Source organism: Rhinolophus ferrumequinum, chromosome 3 (assembly GCF_004115265.2).
Source record: "Rhinolophus ferrumequinum isolate MPI-CBG mRhiFer1 chromosome 3, mRhiFer1_v1.p, whole genome shotgun sequence".
Taxonomy (NCBI): Eukaryota; Metazoa; Chordata; class Mammalia; order Chiroptera; family Rhinolophidae; genus Rhinolophus; species Rhinolophus ferrumequinum.
Genome location: NC_046286.1, coordinates 61,254,629 through 61,281,708, shown reverse-complemented (window position 1 = coordinate 61,281,708; position 27,080 = coordinate 61,254,629). Strand labels below are relative to the sequence as shown.

General features: G+C 35.7%; 1 protein-coding gene across 2 annotated transcripts in view; it reads right to left on the bottom strand.

Moving 5' to 3' along the window:
• AFG1L (AFG1 like ATPase) overlaps window positions 1–27,080 on the bottom strand; it is a 183,204-nt gene that overhangs the window by 13,520 nt on the left and 142,604 nt on the right. For both annotated transcript variants that reach the window (XM_033101618.1, XM_033101627.1), the window contains exons 9-10: window positions 21,156–21,226; window positions 20,799–20,899 (exon numbers count right to left, since the gene is read on the bottom strand). In XM_033101618.1, the coding sequence (XP_032957509.1) occupies window positions 20,799–20,899; window positions 21,156–21,226 (172 nt within the window). The remainder of the gene's footprint in view (window positions 1–20,798; window positions 20,900–21,155; window positions 21,227–27,080) is intronic.

Sequence of the window (27,080 nt, the reverse complement as noted above, 5' to 3'; positions counted from 1 at the left end):
TACTTGCCACAGAGAGATTTACTAGAGAAAGCTCATATTTTAGAAGTCATTAGAAAGTCCAGCACATGTAGAAAAATATGATCTAGCTTTTATCGCAAGATACTGGTTTTATATAATTGATAAATATATGTAAATACATATATTGTCATTTCTTTTATGTTTACTTTTGTAATCAATGTTGGAATTTTTATGGTGTAGTATAAACCTTATTTCCAAAAATAAAACTTATGGTTTATTGTATATAAGCACTAGAAGAAAAAAAAGCCAGAAAATTATGTGCCATCCTTACAGAATGCAAGAAGACATGGACCCAACTGAATAAAGCAGAAAGCTATAGGGAGAGAGCAAGTTGACATGAGAAAGAAAGTGACAGACAAGGATTGACTGCAGCAAAACTATAATTATAAGCGCATTCCAACAAAAAATGGATATAAATTTTAATAGACAATTCATGGAACAAAAAACATGTAAGAACATATAAGAGGCTAATAAACAAAATATAATCAAGTTCAGTAGCAACCAAAGAAAGCCAAAATAAAAATGATATATCATTTTTTACATAGCAATTTTGCAAAGAAAAATAAACTATACTATTCAATGCTGGCAGGCAAGTAATGAGACATCCCTTGCTGCTGGAAGAGTAAATTAGTTCAGTTGTTCCAGGAAAAAATTTGTTGGATTGTATTAAGAGCCCTAAAAGTAGTCATAAATTTGACCCAACCATTCCACTTCTAGAAATCCATCTGTAGGAAATGACCAGAAATTCAACCAAAGGCTATATACAAGTCCTTTTTATAATTACGTGAACCAAGTAGCAACTTTAAAACATAACAAAGGAAAGGTTCAATAAACCATGGACCATTAATATAATGGAATAATATGTTGCCAACAAATAATGATGTTTATGAAATATTTTTATGATATGGAAACACGCTTATGGAAACATGCTTATGTTAGAAAGCATAATGCAAAATTATAATTGTATTAAGGTATCTGTTTTGCTCAAAATACATATGCAGGAAAAAGGCTACGTAAATATATGAAAAATGCTAACAACTGTTATCTCTAAATGGTCTGAATGATAGACTTAGAGGTATTTTTATATCATCTTTTTTTTAGATTTTTCTATGCTTTCTGAAGGGGGAGAAACAAAATATATTGACAAAAAAAGGGGAAAAACACAATGATGTTGTAGGGAAACAATGTTGCAGATGTTTACTGATTCCAAACAAAGTAGGAGCATACTCTGTGTTTGGTCTTCCACTATTTATTCCCTACCCCTTCCTTAATAATAATGAGGAGTGAATGAGTGAAATATTCAATATAGGAGGTCTGACAATTAAGTTTATAAACTTGTTGCAACAATATTGTTAACAGAGAGATTATTCATTATGAATTTATACCAACTGGACAGTTAACCAAGTTTACTATTTGGAAGTGCTGAAAAATCTGCGTGAAAAAGTTAGACAACCTGAACTTTTTACCAACAATTCACGGTTCTTGCATTACAACAATGCACCAGCTCCCAAGGCACTGTCTGTGAGGGAGTTTTTAGCCAGTAAACAAATAACTGTATTGGAACACCCTCCCTACTCACCTGATCTGGCCCCCCAATGACTTCTCTGCAGAAGATAAAGGACATATTGAGAGGAAGACATTTTGATGACATTCAGGACATCAAGGGTAATGTGACAACAGCCCTGATGGCAATTCCAGAAAAAGAGTTCCAAAATTGCTTTGAAGGGTGGACTAGGTACTGGCGTCAGTGCATAGCTTCCCAAGGGAAGTACTTCGAAGGTGACAGTAGTGATGTTCAGCAATGAGGTATGTAGCACTTTTTCTAGGATGAGTTCACGAACTTAGTTGTCCGACCTCATATACTCAATAGCTTGAGGAGTCACAGTTCTATTTAAATTTGCAGTTGTCACCCTCACTTACTCCAGTGTATAAGACTGAGGCCCAGAGGGTCAGTGCTATCTTATTCACCTCAGTGTCCCTACCGCCGAGCACCTAGCACAGACCAGGGAACAGAGTCTTACATAACACAAGACTGGTGAATAAGTTAATACACTATCACCAAGTCTTCTTTAAAAATCAATTGTAACTACTGAATGCTTAATAAATACAAGGTATTATGCTAAATCCTACAAGAACTTTGCAAAACACTAAGGAGACACATTTCTCCACTCTTTTGACCTCACTAAAATACCACCCAATTGCATGCACATGCTATCTATGGCAGTTGCAAACATTTATACTTTTGTTTTGCATTGGTCGACCCTCCTATGTAAGTAAAAGATAGCATAAGACACTTTTTGAAACCACAATTAGTATTGTAAATTCATGCATTGTGTCCTATGAATAATTGAAGCCTGTGATTATCTGAGTACTAAATGGCACTTCAGTTAGTAGCGTCCTTAAGTATGTTATTCTAGCCCAAAATTCAAGTAGCATTATCTAATGCAGATTCTTCTTATGATAGATAATGATGACATTCCCCATCTTCCTACCTGAGCCAATTAAAAAGTTTAATAGTCTTTGATGTGGCTGGTTATCTGAATAATTTTCTAAACAGGAACAAGTAAAATCCACTTATTTGATGGTTTGCGCATTCTCGACTATTGTTTGAAACTCTTTGTTGCTGTGGAAACCTGATGAAAACTTAAAGAACTTTAAATCTCTAATGAGTTTGCAAAGAGCATTTGTTTTCCTTAATTACTAAGAGTATACAGCTGGATTATACGTCGTCGCACAGTTTCTCTAACAAACTTTAGGAATAAAGAGCTTGCCTGCTGTCTTCTTTCTCCTGTAGGAGAAACGACACAGCTGTCTGCTTCAGTTTGACCCTGTTTCCAGGAGTGGAGATCTTCTCAGTGCCACACCAATGTGAAATGCATGAGCACTACCACCAGGCTGCCTTCTGCCCTGCGATGAGCGGTTGATCCACTTCAGCACACACGAATGAGCTGTCAGCTTGAATGTCTTTTTTCTCTGCCTGGCTAGTGCTTGTTCTGCCACCATTATTTCAGCTCAAGTAGCATGATTATTATTTCAAGCGCTGTCTAGATTATTCTGTCGTGAGGGTTACTCTTTATCTGTATAGACTCCTTTTTATGAATTCCTTCCAGTGATACCCTCTGATAGCTCCCCATTAAACAAGTATGTGTGGCATCTTGCTTTCTTTACACAGAAATGACAATACCTCCTATCTTAGACAGAAGTACCTTTTAAGAGAAAAAAGAAATGCTTGAATGGAATTAGGATGAATGTGTCTTTTTCAAAACAAACTGAAAATATGTCAGTTGATGTTACAACAACTTCATGTGTACCAAATTAAAGATAATAATTAGAAAAAATAGAGCCCTGAAATGTGTATATTTGTAAATACCTTCCCAAGATTGGTCATATGGCACCTTAATATGAGAAATCTCATTAATATGAGTCTATAACACCCGGATGGGAAATACCTCACCATTCTAGAAGATACTACCACATCTCACCATTCTACTTCAGAAGGTGTTCTTTGGTGTGCTGAGGAAATGTTTTACTAGTTGACCTATCTACTCTCAAAGGGAGGAGGCTAGTTCTACCCAAATCTACCAGATCTTTACTAAACTCTCTATCCCCTCTGTGGCCACATAATAATGGTTAATATAGTACTCTTCTAGGGAGTGTCATTTTTATTCTAACAGTGAGTTTGTAGAAAAAACCGACTCAACAAAAAAAATCAACATGGCAAACCAAAGGCAACTGCAGTCTTTCCCCATCCCCACTCGACCAGCTTTACGTATGTAATAGATCTACACATTCTGCAGATATCTAATTCTGGAGATCCTGGAATTGGCAACCATCACAAAACACAAGCCACATCAAACCAGATCTATTGAGTGCTTACTATGTGAAAAGTATCGTGCTGGGTTTATTCCTAGGAATATTTCCTGTTCATTTGGGGTGTGGAAAACTCCAACAATTGGCATAAAAACATTTGACGTATAGCCTGTAGCACAGAAAACCAAAAATGAAAAATGTTGAGGTAGGTTCAAAACACAACATTAGAAGAATATGAAGTAGGAAATCACTATTTTAGCATAATCATTATTCTTAATAAGCATTACCAAATGTTAAGTATCAACACAACTAACTCCAAGGCAACGATAAAAACAGCAAAAGAATCTCCATGAGATGGGAAAATTCAGTGGAATGGGTTATATTAGCCACCTGAGATTGAGTAAACCCGACTATAATTTGTTAAACAATTAACTGGCATTTTACTAGGATGGGACATCCAATTATTAAATAGACAGCTGAGATTTCAGGAGAGTCAAGAATTGTTCCTTTTGGAAACGGGATAAACTGGGTTCAACCATACCAACAGAATCAGTAACAGTGAATGAGTTACGAGAGTGTAGCTCAGAGTCCACCACTCAGCAAGACTCCAAATACTGCTAGAATTAGAAAGTCCTGCCAAGGTACTTTAATTTAGCTGAAGTTTTCAACTTAACTAGAGTGTGAGGGACAGTCAGGAAGTAGCCTAGAGGTGATGACAAACAGGACTTCTTGGTTGTAAGGCTGAGGAAAATGGGCCTTCAATGGGCAGTTAACCACGTCCCGGAATCTCTCACCATGAGATTATTGAACCTGACTAGACCCTCCTACTAGTTCTCACAGGGTCTAAAGTTTCTGAATTAAGGTAGTGAGAGTTTAAGCTTTAAATTTTATAAGAAGCCATGGGGACCCTTTGGATTGCTAGGTTTTGTTTGTCATGACTTTCCTGATAAAATTTATTTGGCTTCAATCCAATCCTAAGCAAAGCAGGTTCTAGAAAAACGGAAAAACAAGTGAGTTGATCAGTGCATGATACTGAGCATTTAGCCTAATACGGTGAACCCACATTCTTCATACCTAGGAATACAGATTGCATGACGCTTTTCAAAAACATGCCTATTACAAATGTGTGTGTGTGTGTGTGTGTGTGTGTGTGTGAACAATTTCATTGGTTAGTTTCTTCAAGGAGTTTTTAGTTGGAAGGTATTTAGTTTAATGTGATCCTCCACTGTTAATTAACCATGTATAAATAACTGTTTAAAATAATAAAGAATAAGGACATTTTACTTTAGCAGCACAAACAGCTAGTTCTTTGAAATGACTAATCTAGATATTAGCAATCCAACAGATACTGAAAAAAAATATATTGGCAGGGGAAGAAAAATAGCCCAATTGTTGTTAGAATTATTTAACAAACTCATTTATTAAAATAATGCTATAACAATCCTCTTCTAATTTTGCATTGGAAAGAAGATTTTCTTAGCTAGTTCAAAATGGATGGAGATTTAAACATTATTATTAATGCCTCAGGCATTGTGATATCTGATTGTACAGACCACAGGAAGTAATAAATGCATGTGCCCAAGGTTAAAATATGTTTCCGTCCTTTTGTTTTCTATTTTGAGTATAATTATTTTAATTATGTTCAAAATCTATTTTGAATATAAATATTTTATATTCAATATTTTATATTAATTATATTCAAAATCTATTTTGAATATAAATATTTTAATAACAATGTATATGGCCCAATTAATGTAATAAATTTTTAAAAAGAAAAGAAAAAGAATGTATAATGATGAAGTAATTAGTAATTAGCAACAAAATTCTACCCAAATCATTGAAACCAGTAACTGAAGACTAGAAATTGATCATTAACGTGATCAAGCCATCCTGAGTATCCCCTCGGCAGAGGGCAGTATTTGCTACATCTCCGTGGGAGGAAAGACTTATAAATGTGACTACTTTGAGATCTATCCAGAAGAAATTTTAAAGAGTGCCCACACTGTAAGATGAAGTTCTACACCCTTTGCTACTGTTCCGACATGTGCATATGAAATGAAAAGTCAATCAATTTCCATTTCCTTTGGAACTCAGAGCTAAGAGGCATGAAAAGTGACATTCAGGACACTAAAAAGAAAAGAGTAAAAGTATGTACCAGAGCAAAGAACTGACTTTAAATTTAAGAATGATGACTTCTGAACATGTTAAAGTCTTACAAGTGCAGAGGTTTTGTTATTTTTGTTTTGCTTTTCCTTGTGCGAGTTCACTGGGGACAAATGGCATCCTCTTAGACTTGGGTATTTGAAAAGCCCAATCAGAGCTGGGAAAGAAGAGGATATCAAAGAGTCCTTATCCTTCCTCCCACTCTTCTGCTTTCCAAATCATGGAAATACTAGGTGAAAATGTTAATTCATATCCTAAAGAAATTAATAAGTGAATCAGAGCAAGATTAACAAAGGGCCAAACCCTTCAAACTGAGTAAGACTAACAGAATTCTTCACTCCATCTTCTGGCCAAAAGGACAACCTTGAATTATCTGCTGCCCAACTTTTATTAAAAGATACAGCATTCATGACAAGATTGAATGTGAGTCTATCCAATCTCTAAACATTTAAAACTATTTCTCTAGATCCAGCCAAATAATGAGGAGAAAAACTTATAGGCACGTTTTTGACCTCTATAGCATTAGTTCGTACCCTGGCATTATGCCCCAGCTTGTACAATCTGTACAATACAAACTTATATTGGCAGCAGGATTGGTGCTGAGAAAACTGTGTGCTGGCATGTTTTGGAAGTCCTTTCATGAAAGGCTCAAGGGCCAGAAAAATCTTCGCTTCCTCTGAGAAACTGATTGGCTTCTATCATCTAACTTACTGAATATCTTTTCCCCTCTTTGGCTGAGAGGAGGCTCAGGATTGATTTAATTGTTCAATTTTAAGAAGTTTGTAGAAGTTTATGACATGGCCTGATGTATACTATAATAACTTTTCTCGTCTTTCAAGCTTAAGCAGTCTCTATTTTCCCTTTGCCCTCCTTTTTTTTTAAAAAAAAAATTAATTCTGTGTGTGGATGTGTGTCTGTATACACAGACACACATATAAAATACTTCTTAGAATCAAGTAAGGTTATAATAAATGCATGTTAAAATTATTTTTCTATTTCTTTTTAAAGCTTATTTTGTTATTTAATTTGCTTTTAGTTAAATAGGAGGCAAAAGAGACAGAGAAATAAAATATCAGTTAAGAACTTCAGATACTAAACAGCAGTGCTTCTTTTAATTTTGTTAGTTAACAAGTATGTACCAAGCATTCATCAGTTGCATAGTACTAAATGTAGAGACTGGAATTCTTAGAATAGGTGGATTTTCAACGGAGAAGGAATTTGCCCAATGTAGGGAAGTAGAAATCTATTTCATGAACAAGGAATCGAATGGAATTTGGTCTGAAGGAAGTAGCCTGAAGCATCATTGGCTTTAATAAAGCAGTGAAGGGGGAGATTAGGAAACATATTCAAAGGCTGCAGTGGTTCAGAATGATGTGCATAATTAACAATTTGCATTTGTATTAGAACACAATGGAAATGCAGAAAGTTCAAGAAAAAAGATGACAATACCAAAAGGTATGCACTGTTATTTACAAGCCAAGACATAGAAACTTAGTGTCCATTGATGGATGAATGGATAAAGAAGTTGTGATATATATATATACACACACACATATATGTATATATACACACATACACATACATATATATATCAGGGGTGCAAAAAAATGTATACAAGTGGACACTTTGTTCAGTGTTGCTCAAGCAGTAGTTCGCGGTAATCAGAAGTGTCTGGACACCGATGGTAACCACTTTGAGCACCTCTCGTAATTGCAGACGTCAAATGTGACTTCATCTTTTGTTATAAGTATATATTAAGTATTACAATTTTAATACAGTTATCTTTTCTTAAAATGTGTATACATTTTTGGCACCCTCTGTGCCACACACACACACACACACACACACACACACATATGAATAATATTCAGCCATAAAATGAAGGCAGTCCTACCATCTGTGACAACATGGATGGACCTTGAAGGTATTATGCTAAGTGAAATAAGACAGAGAAAGACAAATAGTGTACGATCTCATTTATATGTGGAATCTAAAAACAAAAAAAACATAAAACTCAGAAAAAAAAAAAGAGATCAGATTTGTGGTTACCAGAGACAGGGAGTTGGGGAAAGGGAAATGGGAGGAAGGTAGTCAATATGTAATAACTCCCAGTTATAAGATACGTAAGTACTGGCATGTAATGCACAGCATAATGACGATAGTTAACACTGCCAGGTGATATAGAGGAACGTTGTTAAGACAGTGGACCTTACGGGTTCTCATCACAAGGAGAAATTTTTTTCTTTTTACTGTAGCTATACAAGATGATAGATGTTAACTGAACCTATTGGTGATCATTTCACAATATATGTAAAACAAACCATCATGCCGTACACTTTAAACCTTATACAGTGATGTATGCCAATTATTTCTCAATAAGACTGGATAAAAGGGGTATGAAAGATAATTTTATATTTCGATGTAAATGTGAATAGTAATTTGCAGTTTACAGAGTTTTCCATCTACATGAAGGCTGAAAAGCAGAAATTTTAGGTGATTAAGAGCAGCGGCTTGGTATACACCCCTATTAAGTCTTTGTACAAAGTATCATCCAAATCCCCAAATGTTACCAGTCCAGTAAATTGCTCCCATTTTTAAAAATTATTCAGTAAAATGGTGGGAAATTTTCATTGCTTTGATGGCACCTTTGATTCAGCTATACCAGGACCCTGGCTGTCGTTTCCACTCACTCCCATGTTTTCCAGCCTCACCTGTGCCCCTCCTCTCTTCCTTTTTTGATGTCAGTTCAGGTGCTGTCATCGATTCCTTTCAACTCCAAACTAACACATCTGTATAAATGACTGCCAGATCTATATCTTCAGTCCTGGATTTCCAGTCTTCAGTTCTAGATTGTTTGTAAGCCCTCTTCTCCTACCTCAGGTATTTCTCTTAAAGAGTCCTGCCATTCCTCTGGTCATCAAACTGAAAATGTCAGAGCTCTCGATGGCTTGTCTTTGGCCTTGAGACCTCTCTACATCTAATTCAATAGATTTCTCTCGTATTCACCTTGTTCTTTCCAATCTATCACGTACACCTGGTTTAGGGGACGCTCAGGAGCCGAAATCTAGTCGGTGCTGTTTGCCGAGCCATGTTCCCTGGTGAGGGGCACAATCCCCCTAGGAAGGCTCACCCTTGTTCCACGTAAAGGCATGATTTGCTCACTTAGCTCCTTGCCCATCTTGAGGAGCAGTTTCATCTAATGCACACAAAGGCTCTATATATGCGAATGGTAGCAGCAGGGCCAATCTCTACATCTTTGCCAGATTATTCAAAACAGATCTGTTAACAAAATAATGACTAGTTTGTTTTATGCTGATAAAGGGTCTAATCCAAATGCTATCACCTGATATACAAGCCCTTTTACATTGATTTCAACCCATCTATCCCGCTTGAGCACACACCACTCTCCTACATATCATCTAAGTTACAGCCGTGACTCTGAAATTTTCTGGAAAGAAAATTCTGGATTTTCAGGCTTTTCTTTCCTTTCAGCACATTAAAGATATTGTTGCACTGTTTTCAGGTCTCTGTTGCTTCTGATGAGAATTTTATAAATCATATTGTCGTGACCTTGGCAGCTTTGAAATTTTCTTTATGTTTGGTTTTCACCAGTTTGACTGACGTGCCTAGGAGTGATTTTCTTTGTATCTCCTAGGGGTTTGTTGAGCTTTTAAAAATAGTAGATTTACATCCTTTATTAAATTTGGAAAAATTTCAGTCACTATTTCTTCAAAATAAAATTTCCGTCCCATTCTCTTTCTCCTTCCCTCCTGGACCCCAGGCAGACTTTTGATATAGTTTATATCACTTAGCTTTGTTTCTTGTTTTTTCTTTAATCAATCTTTCTCTATTTTTCAGCTTGCATAATTTCTATCGCTCTGTCTTCAAGTTCACTAATGCTCCCGGCATCTGCCATCTGGTATTACAGTACATACAGTGAACTTTTAAACGTTTCAGGTCTAGAATTTTTAACTTTTAATTTTAGAATTTCCGTTTGGTTCTTTTTTTTTTTTTTTTTTTTTGTAGCTTTAATTTCTCTGCTAAGATTTCCTATTTGTTTGCACATTATCAGTATGTTTTCTTTTATAATCTTGAGGCTAGATATAAAAGCTACTTTAAAATGCTTACCTCTAATTCCAACTTTTATGTCATCTCATGATCAGTTTCTGTAGCTTATCTTTTCTGTTTTAAAATGGGTCCAATTTTCCTGTGTCTGCATCAATCTAGTAATTTTGGATTGCATTCTGGATATGATTTTTTGTTGTTGCTATTTTAGCAGGTAATAATTTGGCTAGTGTCAAACTCCAAACTCTGTCTCCTCTGTAATGGGCAGGAACTAAAATCTCTGTTCAGTTTTTTAGCCTTTGCCATGCACAGGTTAGCGCAAGATTTGGGCAGAATTTCTATGGAGAATTTTGGGCTCTTCCTCTGTTCTCTCCTTTCAATGATTTCTCCTCTTATTTTCCAGCTGCTATGGCCACTCTCCTCTGGTTCCTCAAGGCAGGAACAGCACAGGTTTCTACTGAATTTTAGATGTCCCAGATGAGGCCAACTGTGATCTGTTCTCAGGCAAAAGAAAAAAGAAAAGAAAACTAGAACAATAAGAAATTCACCAGTGCCAACCCTTTCTTCCAAGTGTAGATTGCATTCCACGTTCCCTTTGCTTTTGGTTGCTCAAATGTGCCTTCCAGATAGTTGTAGATTTTGTCCAGAGTTATAATTATGGTCTATAGGTGGGTTGGTCATATAGGAGCTGTTCTGTCATTAATGGAAGTAGAAACCTCCTGAGCCTTCACTTCTCTGAATAAACTCTGTAATTTCCTACCTCTGTGTTTTTCATGAAAACACAAAACCACAGAGGAGGAAGAGATCACAAAGGTTGCCTTCATGATCCCCTATTCTGTGAAGGATGAGAAAACAGCCATCCTTCACACATTTTCTCTTCTAAATTAAGACTGTGTAAGTGTGGAGACTGACTCTTATTCATCTTGGTACCCACTATAACACCTAGAACTATGCCAGCTTTCCATTAAGTACTCAGTAAATATCTGTTGAATGACTAGGGAGAAGTGCCATAAAATATGAAAGAGTAGGGCTCTCTCTGTTACCCTACATAAAAGGTAACTTAAACACAGATATAGCATGTTGGTTTATCATTAAAGTTTCCTTCCTGAAAGAAGGGTATTCCCAAGAGGAGATATTATTTGCTAGAACGTGAGGGTGAAAGTTACAAACTTTCCTAGTGCATACTGCCGCATTAATCTTCCTAAAACATTACCTTAGGTACCATGTTCCTGCTCAAAACTTAAAATGACTCTGTGGATCAGGGTAAAAAGTCTGTATTTCTCTGCCTGCTTTTTATGGAGCATCTGAGATTTCCATTCTTATTTCCCATTTCTCTCCAACATGCACTCTGTTCTCATTAGGCAAGTATTTTCTGTTCTTCCTGAAACATGTAGTGCTTGGCTTCAAATCATGGTTGAAATACCTCCACACTGCTCATCTAAATTCTACTCACCTTTCAAGGTCAAGATCAATTTCTTCCTTAAATCTCATGTCTCCTCAGAATCTTCCCAATCTTTACTATCCTTACTTTTAATTCATGATGCATTCACAATATGTACTTAACCAGTAAGTACAGCTCTTTCCAACAGACTATTACAGCTGAAAGGAATGACAGAAATTGGCTGATTATGTCATACGTTTTACAGATGAGGTACTTGGACCCAGAGTGGTTAAGTGACCAGCCTAAGGCCACTCAGCTACAAAGTATCTGAATAATGATTGAAATTCTTATCTCTTGACTCAGTTGGGCCTCTTTCTACTCTATTACACTGTCAGCTATTTGGTTCATGTTATTTCCGTTATTAAATTGTAAACTCTTTGAAAATAACTTCTTACGCTTCCTTTATATTCCTTATAACATAATGGCATACAGATATGGAAGCGTTTAAGAAATAGTTGCTGACCACTTAATGTAATAATCTTGGGGAGGATATCTTACATAACATATATTTCTTGTTATGTAATAAAAGAGTTAAGTAATATTTGACCCTAAAATACATGGAAATCTTATAATTTCTTGATGTTATAGCTCATTTCTAGTTTTTTTCTCAAAATCTTTTGCCTGACTCAATAATATCTGCAAGTTATTTTAAGAAACAAAAGTAGTATATTCTAACAATTCTTAAAACTATTTCCTATAAAATACATCTCAAAGTAATATAGCTAATTGGCTATATCTTATTAAATATTCTAAATAGCAAGATACTAAGTAATTACTAATTATGAGTCAACTGACCTAATCTAAGGGAAAGGTACAATGAAGTATATCAAATCATGTACTTTATAATGAGAAACAGAAAAACTTGAAAATTACGAATCAAAGAATTACTTGATACAAATTCGTTTCTATTAAAAAAAAAAAGAGCCAGTTGGTAGGTAAGCATTAGATAAGCCAGCAGTATTAAAGCTATTTTTGAAAAAAATCAAACAAGTAACTTTGAAGTATTTTATAGTCATATTAATTGGTTACCCTAGATTTTCTCAACACTTTACCAATGATTTCATCATATAGGTCTTCTGTTTGGAGAATAACCCTAGTTATTACTTAGGGCTATAATACATTTAATGTTAAATCAAAGTGAGACCACTTACTTTAAAAACAAATTCTAATTTTAAAAAGCTAATGACCACTTTAATGTTAAAAATTTTAATTTATACTTCTTAATCATTGAGCAGGTAAATGACACATTCCTCCCAAAGACTGAAACAAATATTAATATTGGTTTATCATACTTTCTTAGAGAAGTGATCTTAAAAAGCAATATGAGGAGTTGTGTTTACTTCTACTACTAGACCCGATCCTCAAAAGAATTTTACTCCTTAGACAGAGAACCTAATGAAGGTGAACAGTTCTTAACACACTTGTTCTTCTCTCAAGACCCTCTGGGAATCCGTAGGCACTTTCTCCCCTATGACAGGGACCAAACACATTTTCAACCATAGCAGTTAGCAGCGCAACATAAGTACATTTACAGAAAATGAAAGCAAATTTCCTCCCTCAGAGAAGCTTTAGGCAGCTGAGTATGAGAAGTCCCTGGCTTGCAGAGTTTAAAATCTGTAGCCATACACCGCGACACCTAAGGAGCTGTTCTTGCCCTCCTGTGGGAACAGAAGCTGAACAAGACTGACTTTCAGCCTCACAATGAGTCCTGTCACAGAAAACTGCCACGTGAAGAAAGTAAGAAGGTGTTCTCTCAACCCAGTTTCTCTCCATTCCTTCTGATTCTTCTTCACTCTCCCTTTCGTCATGGAAATGACTACATTTATTCTAAGTGGCTACAGTTTTCAAATTTCTAATGTAGCCCATCTTTTATGGGTTTTTCTGTAAGTCTTTTTTTCCCTCCCTCTCTTTCAAAATAGTAAAACACAAAACACATCAACAACCTTTAACCAAATATATAGCTGTTTCCTTGGAAGATACACATCGTTGGCAACACTTAGTAAAGACTGATGCTTCAGTTCAACCTCCAACCTTGCATAGTTTTCTTTTATTTACAAAATTTCAGAATAATTAAATAAATTAAGGTAAAAAAATTACTAGTATACATCTTACCCTTTAAAATCAAATTATGGTATAGGTCAATTGGGAGATTTTATTCCAAAAACTTTTCTTATAATACTGAGGGCCCATATCAAACAGGTTAGGTCAAGGTATGTATGTTGAAATTTTACATCTAACTTTGTATGTCATATATTCCTTACTGCACATTCAACAGCATCCCCCAAATTGGCATTGCAAGGCAACTGGATGACCAGAGTTTGTAGGAGGCTTCAGGATCGGTTGAATGGTTAGATAAGATGATTTTCAAGGTGCCTTTAAGACTAAGGAGGGGGGGCGTGGTAGATGAGGGTAAAAGGGATGAAATATGTGGTGACGGAAGGAGAACTGACGCTGGGTGGTGAACGCACTATGTGATATATAGATGATGTAATACAGAATTGTACACCTGAAACCTATGTAACTTTACTAACAATTGTCACCCTAATAAACTTTAATTAAAAAAAAATGACTAAGACTATGACTCCTTAGCTTAGGGGTTGAGTAGGAATGTGGGCAGGGAAAGACAGAAAGAGGGCAAAAAGACTTAGGGACTCATTTTTGACACTGGATTCACATTCTTCCCTGCAAGAATCTGACCTATTCTCTACTGAGCTCCTTGCAATCCCACTTCTGCCCTACCTGTCCGCTATGCTTTTGCCAGGCTGCCTGCCTGCCTTATTTGGATGTAGTATTGCCAGAGGTCAGCATATTTGGAAAATGGACATCCCAGATCAGCAATACTATAAGAATGGTTTTGCTACTGGGAAGGTAAAGGGCCAAAAAGATTCCAGGGCCACCTTGGCTCTGGTGACTAATGTCCTTATTCCCTGATGCTAATCACCACTGGTGACATCCAAACACCATCAGCCTTTGACTCTTGGCCAAGTAGTAGGGATAAAAGCTATTTATCCTTTAGTATTTATTGAAAATGTACTGAGTGCAGGATACAAACCAGAAGTAGTTTCCAACAAGTGGGTTCACTTGAAATACATGAAATGAAATAAAGCATAAAACAGAGAAAGAGAAGGGAAACATTTCTCAACAACTACCCAAGAGATACTGTTCAGTACAGTTTAATGATACTTAAACTAATATGATATAATCAAGATTAATAAACAGATGAAGGTCAAAGTGTATCTGATGGACCTCCTTTCCTTGAATACTAAGAACCAAAGACAAAAGCTAACGAACAAGAAGTTGACAGTAAACAATGTATACACCCATGCATATGCATCAACTGATATGTTTTTCTACTCAGACTTTTTACGAACACACCTGGCCACCTGTCATTATTTTTATGACATAAATAACAAACTACTCTTGCAGATAGTTACTTGTGAGCACAGTTATCAGTTGAGGAAACAATTTTCTGCAGGTGTAAAAATTACATTTCTCAATAAGGAAAATTTAGGTATAGTCAGTTTACTCATTAAGCCTTTAGAATTCTGTTTTTGCTTGCTCTCTTTGAATTGGGTTCTTTCATTATTGATCCATAGAAGTTAACCCTAAAGTAAGTGCTTCTCAAACTTTTTGGTTCAGGATCGCTCTACACTCTTAAAAATTATTGAGGGACATAAAGAGCTTTTGTTTTTGTGGGTTTATCTCTCCTAACATTACTGTATTAGAAATTAAAACTGAAAAAAGTTTTAAATATTCATTAATTTACTTAAAAGAACAGTGAGAAAACCATTACATTCAATGCATGAAATTAACATAAATAACATTTTAATGAAAATAATTATATTTTCCAAAATGAAAATAATTTAATAAGAAGAATGGCATTGTTTTACATTTTTTGCAAATCACATTAATGTCTAGCTCAATAAAACAGAGAGGGGTATCTGCTTCTACATTCAAATTATTGTGATATGCTGTTTTGGTTGATGTGCAGTTGGAAAAGGGAAAAGTGTTTTAATAACCTTATCAGATAATTATGGATACTTTTCTTTGGTGCTAAATGAAAACTCAATGAGAACATCCTTCTGAAAAACACACTATGGAAAGAGGCAGAAAAGAATAACTTTATAGTGGCGAAACCAGACAAACATTACCTCAGGCAAACATGTTCAAGGTTAACACCAACAGTGAGAAGTCATGTTGATAGTATGTACCCTTGATATGATATTTGAAAATAGCACTTGACCTCTGCAGTCTTCCTCCCCAAAGCCCATAATTCCAGTCTGATCATGAGAAAAACATCAGACAAATCCCAGTTGAAAGACATTCTACAAAATAACTGACCAGTACTCCTCAAAACTGTCAAGGTCATCATAAACAAGGAAAGTCTGAGAAACTGTCACGGCCGAGGGGAGCCTCAGGAGACATGACAACTAAAGGTAATGTGGTACCCCGGATGGGATCATGGAACATAAAAAGGACATGAGGTAAAAACTAAGGAAATCCGAACGACATAGGACTTTAGTTAATAATAATATATCAAGCTACATTTTAATAAAAATCTTTAAAAAACAATAAAAAATAATATATCAATATTGGTTCATTAACTGTAACAAATGTACCATATTAATGTAAGATGTCAATAATAGGAAACTGAATTTGGGAGTATATGGAAATTCTCTGTACTATCATCTCAATTTGTCTGTAAACCTAAAACTGTTCTAAAAAATAGAGTCTATTTTTAAAATTGTTTAAAACTTCACAAGAATAGTTTTTGCTTTTGTTTTTGTTTTTGCTTTAACTAAAACTCACTTTACTTAGATCAAGTTTAACTGTCCAGATTCTCTCTAACCTTTGGGTATGCGTAGTTAGACAAGGAAGAATAGTTTTTTAAATGTTAGTTGCAATGCAGAATCTGAAACAGTATTTTTAAAATTATGTTATATTAAAATTCATTAGCCTTTCTTGTACTTTAAATGGGGTTTTTGTCATGCATGATTTTGTAAGAGTATGCATTGGTTGTTAGAAAATATTGGTTCAATGAGTTATGTAGATCTTCCAAATGTTGACACATTTAATTATATTATGTCAAAACTTTGCATTTGTTAATATCACCATGAATCTCATTAGAAAAAAATGTATAAAAATTGGGAAGCTATCAAGTTCATGGGGGCAGCAACATGTTTTCCAAAATTCTAATTTTTCACTTGTTTGCTCAAATTTTATCATTGGCAACAAATACTTTCAGTTGTTTTTCTTAAAGTGACAGTCTTACTTCATTCATTTTCAAGAAAACGTCTGTCAAACATTGTGAGAAAATATCTGCCAAGCCCGAATAACCATATTTGTCAGTTATTCTTTCAAGTAAAAAATCGCATTCTATAAGAAAAGTGGCTAGTTCAGCTAGAGACTCAAACAATTGCACAAGTGCTTTTCCTCAATATAACCGTTGCATTTAGTATACAGCAGAAGTACATTACATGTACTTCCTTCTTCATGAAGAATATTCAAAAGACATGTTCTCAAGGGTTGAGATTTAACAAAATTAATCATTTTACCACTTCCTCAACAACATTCTGAAGTGAAACTGTTTTTCGGGTGTTTTTTTTTTTTGCTGTGAGAACATGGGCAATGAAGAATACAATATGGTTTAGTGCACTGCCTTGATTCAGCTAAGGTCCAGTAGTTTTACCCACTACTGCTCTTGTACCACTACTGCAAATGCCACCACAGTGAGAAAGGTAAGTAGTGTCTTAGTATTGTTGTAAGTTTTGACCTCCAAGAACCCTAGAACCACACTCTGAAAACCACCGACGCAGGTACCCATATTTCTGACTTCTCCACTACCCTCCAAGTAAGCCCAATAACTGTGTAAAGGTAAGGAAAGGAAACCTGAAAGTTTATGTCATGTCCACAGAGATGAATCTGTTACACTTTCCTTTACCACTACTCTGATATGGAGGGAGTGACAGGTAACAAAGATCACCTAAAACTCTACCTTCCCACAGTTCTCTAAAACAGGGTCTCTCAACTTTTTTCATAGCATGGCAGGGAGGAAAATAATATTTTTAGAAAGGAGTAAAGGAATGAGGCTGCCGAAGGCTTAAGGTTTCTAGCCTAGCGGTAAAGGCCCTAGACAACCTTCAGGTGGGCATATGGGTCAGAAGATGTGCCCATTCCCAGTGGGTATGCCAAGATACATGAGTCAGACAGTTACTCGTATGTACTAAGGTTCTCAGCACACATGGGGCTCTCAGAAACGTCTGTTCCCCAGCCAGGTGCACGCTTCATAAAAGGCTCAAAGCTTAGTCAGGTGTGGGAATTCACAGAGTATCTGATTGTACTTAATGGCAGAACCAAAATTCTATGAAAGATTTGATGCAATTGAATGTAAATTGTCCAGAACACTTTCAGACATAGTGTAGTGACTAAGAGAGGAGAATCTGATTCCCAGATTACCAAGGAGTTCAAAGCCTTGGCTTTGCCACTTACTGATCTTGGGAAAGTAACTTAAGATCTCAGTGCCTTGATTTCTCAACCTATAAAATGGGGACAATAATAGTGCATACCTACTTGAAGGATAAAATGAGTTCAATATATAAAAAGTGTTTAGAATGATGCCTGATACATGTCAATGTTCTCTATTATTATTATGCAGTTGCTATAGGGTCTATGAATTGGGACTGCTTCTCTGAACATGACAGTGTTGAATATAGATTTGCAAAGAAAGAGAATCCCAGAGATACCACAAGGCTCAATGTTAACCTGCAGGGTTCCAGATCTATAGTAACATGCTTGGAGCAGGGAGGCAGAGAGATGTGAGAAGAGAGGAATAGGCTCTTTTAGTTTGCTTATGGCATCCATCAAGGGTTTAGAGTCAAAATCTTCTTATATCTATCAAGACACTAATAGAGAAATTTCTACTTAATATATATAAGCCTATAAATATATTATTTTTTCTTGGGAGGAGCCATGGCTCAAAAATAATCGTTACAGACTAACTACCCATCTACTTCTTGCCAAAGTCTTTTTTTTCATGATAGAGTCAGGAGTTGTGGTTGGATGAGCCTCAGGCTTCGAGAGCCTCCCAGAAAACTAGAATAGGTTATCCAAAGCTTGGACTGTCCCACACACATCAGATGAGTGCTTCTTTACTTTGGGATGAATGTGTTTTGTTTTGTTTTTTCTTTACTAAATGGTTTTTGGGAACTATCTAGCCTGGCTCATAAGATCATTATAATTCATTAAGAGTTTTAGGTTATATATGGAGCTGAATGATTTCAAGAGTCCTTGAATACTATGCAAGTATTCAATATCTGCATTGCCACAGTTTTAAAGTTGCAAAGAAATATACAATTATCATAACAAGAAAATAGTCACAAATGAACAGAACATTTAAAAATGTAGCCCTTCCTCAAACATCCCTCACAGCTGAATACCAGTACGTAACCCCACCCATCAGGTCGGTGTCTGTTGTCAGTCATTCAGTGCTTATCTGATGCAGTAAACATTCCACAATTACAATGTAGATAAAAAGCAAACCTATCCATGCAAAGCCACTGAAAAATTTAGATCTCGCCAACTTGTAGAAGAAGAAAAAACATCAACAAGGATAATATACCACGAAAAATTTAAAAGAAAGTAATTGAAATATTCATGAATTTAAAGATTTTGAAAAAAACTGATGAACTCTTTAAATATTTTTATAAAAATGATATTCCATGTAACCAAACAACCAAATCATGAAGTGTAGGATGTACTAATTTATCAACCTAAAATTTTGTCAAGAAGGTTATATCAAAAATAAATAGTAATTTGATCATTGTTATTCTAGGAATTTAGTTCACAGCTGCTATTATAATCCATATTTTTGTCAAATAAGATAGAGGCAACTTATTTTTATGCGTTATTTCCATTTTTCAAGATGAAGTCCCAATTAATGTTCTTCCCCACTACCCCCAGACAGTACACTATGTAGATTTTGGTCCTTAATTAACAGCCATTTCCTGGTACTAAGTCTTCTGAAATAATGAACACATTAAAAATACAGATAAATATTTTTATCTACTCAGTACCTGCTCCAAAAGGCCATCTTTGCCGTAATACCCCAAGATACAACAGGTCTGTCCTACCCCGTTCCTCACTAGGGCCCCTTCTGTGGGAGAAGGAGGAGCTTCATCTTTTGGATATACAAGGTTTTTCTCAAGTTTATTTCTCTGGCAAAGCACATAAAACTTAAATGGAAGTCTTAAAAGAATTTTGTCTGAGGATATTAGATTATCTAGGACGTTGATAAGATTGATGCAGTAGAATTCATATCACCCAGAATGACTTCCGCTAAAAGAGATTGATGTTACATCCTGTCAGAGGATCCTACTTGATCCCAACACTTACTGGTTTCAAAGTGCTTTATTTCTGTAATAACAATTTGTAGACTGGATTCAACTCTCTGGATAGAAGTAATTAAGTCACTAGCCTTTAAGAAAAGTACTCATGAAATGGCTGGCAGGTATAAATAAAGACTTTCTCTTCCTCCTACTGAAAAACAATTCTTTTTTAGTTACCGAAAAGTCAAGATAAATCAGAGATCAGCTGGAATGATGATTTATACATGACATTGAGATGTTATGCTTAAAGTTCTGTGTAATTTGGATTTGTTTCAATCTAAATATATTGAATATCCATTGGGTACTGAGAATTCCAGAGCTTTTAAAAGACAGAATTCATATCTAAAATGAGTCTGTAATTAAGGTCTTTCTCATTTATATGAATGTATGTATATACATTTTTTTCTCTGTTGAATACATTATTATATAATGTAGATGTTGCCATTGCAGAAATTCACTTTCTTTGACCCTGGCCCCAATCGGTCAGATAATATAACAATAATAGATAGGCAGTGAGAACGAGGCATGAAAATTCTTTTATGTCATACTTCCTTGGATCATGGTAATATTACTTCATCTTACTTTCCCCACATACTACCCTCACCTCAATTTAAAAAAAAAATTCTCTTATGTTGGCTTTTACAAAATATTCCTAAGAGTCTGATTTTAATTTTGCTTCCAGCAACAGTTGACAGTTCTCTCAGTATTTCTAATTTTGCTTTTGAGTCCTCCTAAGTGCAAATTGTGTGCCAATATCTATAAAAAGCACATGGTATGTATGTTTCCCTTCATGAGACTCTGAAATCAGTTCTGACTCTGTGAATAGTATTTTAAAATCTGAAACAGGCAGAGAGGAAAATATGAAGAATTTTAACATGTGAAAAGGCCAAGGAGTCTGGACGCGTCTGGATACTTACTCTCTCACATAGCTCTTCAAATGTGCAGTCGGCAACGGTTCCACAGGCTTTATTCAGCCGCAGCTCTCTGCCTTGCACTTTTAGAATCCTTGGTCTAGTTACTATGGGAACATGAACAAAGACTCAATCTTGTCTGGATAATTACTATAAAATTCATCTCTTACAGATAGGAAATGCATAGCTTGATGAATAATAGCACATGATTCAACACATAAATTAGACAAAATGCTGATACAATGACTGCCACTTGAGCGTGGCATCAACCCATATACAGCAATGGAACTTATTAATTGGTCAGTGGAGATTGGGCATTGTGTTCTAAATGTATTCTCTTTCAAGAGAAATTAACTTACGTACAATCATTTTGTTTCTGAGCCAGCTCATCAAACAACTTATCCATGACAGCCTCCACATCAGCTTCACTTGTGCTACAGTGAAAAGAATAATAGAATATGAAATTAATAACACTTGAAGCCAACATCAAACAGCTGCCAGAGCCTGCTTAGCTTTTTGCCCAGAAAAAAAAGAGAACAGGATGTTATGCTCTAAATACAAACATTAGATTTAGAATACACTTAAAAGCAGAGAATATTAACTCTCAGGTAGATGATTCTGCCTTATTTGCATACACTGAAAGACTTCTGTGCTTCTAGCTGTTTCCAGTAATGAGACGACACAGGCAGAGTAAGTCCATTAATACTATGTGTACACAATGAGAAGAAAGGCTTCTGGCTCTCTCTTGCATGCAAAACAAGAGCAAACAGACAAGGCAGTCAAGCAGCCCCCAAAGTATCCTTTGAAATCTCTACTGAGAGGGTACATGTGAAATTAAATATTGAAGCTGCTTTTTAAAAAAAATCAAGTCAAGCCACTGGCTGAGAGGATCAAACATCCAAAATTAAATTACCAGCTTCGAAATACCAACTTGATCTGCACATCAATAACTTTATCAGACTTTGAGTATTAGGACAATTATAAACCACACAGTTTCTCTCAAAAGTGTCCCTGTCGGAAATTCAAGAAAACTCTCCTTCTGTGATGCCCACCATTGCAGCTACTGTGAAGTTAGTCTCATCAAAGAATCTTTTGTATTCTAATTAGAAATCACCATATGGTTTAGGGAACCCACATGTATAAATGTGATAATAATATGGCCTTTTTTCCTCTCACCTTTTTTTTTTTAAAGGAGGGGTTGACAAATTAACAGTTGATAAAATAAAATAACTGGCAGAAGAAATAAATGCTATTAAAAAAAAAAAAACTTCAAGTAAAAATGTAAGTCTATTTCAACTCCTCATACAAACTTATACAGGATGCCCCACCAATATGCTTACTTAATCTTGACACACAAATCACTCTTACCTATGTCTGGAAGCAATTAAACTCAATTCTGGATATCCATCTTAATAAAGTCTTATTGAAAACTAATATGACAAATTATTTTCTCTTTAGATTAAGCTTAAACTTAACCAAACTAATTTCTCCCTTGAGATACTTATCAGGTGGCAGGCATTCAACACACAAGCGCTTAATTCTTCAACTGTTCTATAGAAAACGCTTTTAAAATGCAACAAAGCACACAGTCATTATGAAGGGTTTGGAATTGTCATATTCCAAGTAATAACCACTCCACCTCAAAGGATCTTAAAAACATCATTTGCAATGGTTAACTTTGCAGGGGCAATGTTATTTGACTTACATAAAAAGCTTTGTATGACATTTGAAAAGAGCCATATTAAGATAATGAAATGATACTACAGAAAGAATGATTACAGAGACAAAAATCAATTTTAAAGGTACAAAGAAATCATACGTGCCAATGTAACTCTCAATGCATGCCAAGCACAAATATGTTTAGATGGCTTTGCATCATTCTCGGGAATTCATTTGGAATCATTTCCACCTTGCAGTGGTGATGTACACACGCACAACTGTGGGAGAAGTGAGCTACTTTTTAAGAGATATAGAAAGGTGAGAGCAACACCAGTCCCTGAGGAAGTCTGCTGGCTAAGGACCCTATGGAGGCGGAAAACTGAATTCTGAAAAATTACCATGACAAAAGACAGTTATATTTCCAAAAGCATATTTGATGAATAAACAATTGCTTGCAAACTTCCTCAGCGGTGATTTCTTTTTCACTCTGTGCTCTAACGTACTATATTACAATGTGGCCCACTAGACTTTAGTCAGGCCACACTATCTATATCAATTACTATATGTGATTTCATTTCTGGTGACATTATGGGTGAAATTACACAATTATTTTTATTATAACCATATCTTATAAGAATTCTATTATGTTATCATAAAAAGTTAGAAGTTATAACATGCAAAATTAAAAAATGTATTGGTGTTAAGTGGCCTAAAAATAAATATTCATAAAAACAGTTTATGTAACTTATAATTCAAGACAATTATTCATCTAAACCAATTTGCATTTGACCTCAGGGAGTAAGTTCTATTGACCTGCTGGGGACAGGAACCTTATCTTCAGATTGTCTTAAAAGCAAAAGTGGCTACTGTGTGGTTTGGTTTTATTAGATGTAGCTATACTGATATGAAATAAATAAGAATGCTAGGAAAGAAATTCTCCCCAGAAAGAAATGTATTCATAATCCCTTAACAAACGACTTACAAGATAACACTAGTCTTCCCACATTCCTCTCATGCTTCAGGGTTTCCTACTCTTAAGAGGATTCATCAACCAGAGTTTAATAATTTTTTTTAAGGATACGAATTAGAAAAGTAAAAAGAAAAATTAAAACTTACCTATCTAAATTAGCTTAAAAGATACAGTTTTATTTATTACCCAGGTTCATATTTGGTTTAAGTATTTTTGAGTATGTTTGTAATTCTAGTAAAAATTCTGGATGATTCTTAACTATTTTAATGTGTCACACAGGGAATAACTAAAGCTATCATTGGTTGAGCAACTATTATGTTAATTTACCTACACCACCCCCACCTCACCATGTAATATATGTTATCCCATTTTTACAGACCAGAAAACTGAGATTCAGAGAATGAAGTCACTTATCTAAGATCCGAACACATAAAAATTAAACTTTTATGTATTACAGAAAATATTATACATAAAATATATACGCATTTCAAACCAGGAAATATAATGGCAACATTTATGGCAGACAATATTATTTCAATGTATAAAAAAACTCCCACAGATAAAAAAAAAGGAATATCCCAATAAAAAACTGTCAAAGGACTTGATCAGGCAAATTGCATTAAAAAAATAGCTCAGTAGGCAAGAGGCATATGTACAATTGTTCATTCTTACTAGTAATGACAAATGCAAAGTAAAACCATGAGATGTCACTCTGTTATCCAAACTAGCAGAGATTAAAAAAAAGATAAAATACTCAGAGCAAGCGTAGGTATGCGGAAAAAAAGAACCCTTTTATATACTACTGCTGGGAGGGTGTAAAACTGGTACAAGATTTCAGGGTAACCAGATAATACATAATAAGAGTATTAAAACCATGCATATCACACCACCCAGCTGTTCCACTCCTAGGAATCTCACCTACAGAAATAATAACGGTTAACCACTATAAGGATGTGTGCTGTGTCACTGCTAACATCAAAAACATTTTTAAAAAACCTAAATGTCCAATGATGGGGAATTTGGTAAACTATATTTGTATACAAACATACAATGGAATATTATGTGGTTTCTGAGTGCAACTTTCCCTCTTGTCCTGGAATTGCAATTGAGGCCCCAAGTTGATGGCTGTAAGTGCTAAGTACCCTCAAATTCTAAAGAACACCCCCTATGAGCCACAAATGACTGGATCTAGACTCCCATCCCAATAATTAAATGAGAAGGAGAACTAGCCCTACTCCAAAGGCCCCTGCCCCCATTACAGTGTCTTTATAAGGAGGAGAAAGGGGATCAGGAGTCACTGCCCTTTGAATCTAGTATTTGTGAATACTAGTATTTGTGATGAGTCTTTTCCCCTCCCTTCCCCTTAGGAAAGAAGAGGGTCTTTACCCTCCCCAAAGGCAAGTGATACGGGAGAAAGTTTCTCTAAGAGAATCACTTGCAAAAATTTGGGGAGTCTAGAGGAAGAAAAGATTGGTTGCTTTCCTTAGTAGTTGGATGAGCAGGACTTTAGTGTGTTGAGAAATCAGAACACGAAAGGTGGGGTGCTGAGCCACAGCAAAGCAAACCAGTTCTAACCCAAAACCCTTCAAAGGTTTGGCACTACTAGATAAACTCAAAGATATGGGTGAGGGGTCAAGCTGGAAAATGTTTGAAAATAAGACAAAGGTAGTTCCTTAGATTCTCTCCCTATACCTGGAAGTCCAGATTCCTGCACCTCCTCCACTCTAGCTGAAAACAGTAAGTTGACCATCTGGGATAGTTTTAACAATGCAGAAAGGGGGAGAGATACCACTGAAAACCTAGACATTAAACGGTGAAACCAGCAGTCCCTCCCTCTTCAGCATCCAGAGCCCATCAGCCAACCTTCCATCCCAGGCAATAGACAGAAGGCTTGGACGAAAGTGAATAGCCAAAAGGAAGACGTGCAGATACTGATATCTGAGGGCTCTTCGATGTAAATCTGACCTGCCACCTTATCACCCTCCAGTAATGCCCATCAATCAATAAAACCCTATCTATGCACACAAAACTTCCACTCAGCTTTTTTTTTTTTTTAATTTTACTGGGGAATGTTGGAGAACAGTGTGTTTCTCCAGGGCTCATCAGCTCCAAGTCGTTGTCCCTCAATCTAGTTGTGGAGGGTGCAGTTCAGCTCCAAGTCCAGCTGTCATTTTCAATCTTTAGTTGCAGGGGGCGCAGCCCACCATCCCATGCGGGAATTGAACCGGCAACCTTGTTGTTGAGAGCTCCTGCTCTAACCAACTGAGCCATCTGGCTGAAAATAATGATATAGTGTCTAAATTTTTCTAAGGAACGTTATTGTCAAACTATCCATGCCAAAACTATTAATCAAGCAAAATAAAAGCATTTTTGGACAGATGAACCCTCAAAATACATAGTTCCCATGCAGCCTCTCAGAAAGATATTAGAGGGTCTGCTCTATCAGAACACCACAGTTCTGCTTCTAAAAGGACCAGGTAAGCTCTGCCCTAACTGGTCCTCCTGCTGATAGCAGCTATCAACTCTGCACAAAATACAAAAACAGGTGACCTGAAGGCATTGCATGGCGAACAGAAGCAGGCAGAATCTGGAGGGAGCTGACACTTGGGAGACGAGAGAAACATGGGGTGAGTTAACTATTTTTACAGATTTCATACTGAAAACAATAGAGTAGTATTGCTAATGGCACCTAAAATTCCCAAAGAAAACCTGCATTCCCTCTGTCATGAAGAACCAGAAGGGTGGTGGGGGTAACCACACAGCTGGGAAATCAGGGCGAATCCCAGAAAGAGTATTTCTAAACCTCCAAAGATATTATTCTTGAAAAGTCCTGGAATCCCAAATTATTCTGTATTTATCTCAGTACTTTATTTCTTTTCAAATAATAATGAGTGTCCATAATAATAAACAGTGAATCATTTTTTTGTCATAGGGTTATACTAAAAGTTTCAGCAGTTTTCTGTAAAACAATATAATAAATTCATGGCTTATCATTATTATAAACCAACATACTATGATAAGATTATATATTTCAATAACATGCAAAAATGATCTCTACCTTATATAGACTTTTTAACTAAATTTATTGGGATGCATTGGTTAGTAAAATTATATAGGTTTCAAGTGTACATTTCTGTAATAAATATATATCACATTGTGTGTTCACCACCCAAAGTCAAATCTTACATCACCATATATATTTGACTCCATTTACCCTCTTTGTCCTCCCCCTACCCCCTTATCCTCTGGTAACCACTATACTGTTGTCTGTGTCTATGAGCTTTTGCTTGTTTGTTTTTCTTATTCATTTGTTGCTTTCAGTTTTATATCCCACATATGAGTGAAGTCATATGGTTCTTGACATTTTCTGATTTATTTCGCTTAGCACTATATTCTCAACATCCATCCATGTTGTTGCAAATGGCAGTATTTCATCTTTTCTTATGGCTGAGCAATATTATACTGTATATATGTACCACATCTTCTTTATCCAATCATTTATCGAAGGACATTTTGGTTGTTTCCATGTCTTGGCCACCGTAAGTAAAGTTGCAATGAACACTGGAGCACACATCTCTTTATGGATAAATGTTTTCAGATTTTTTGAGTAGATACCCAGGAGAAGGATTGCTGGGTCATACTGTTTTCCATAGTGACTG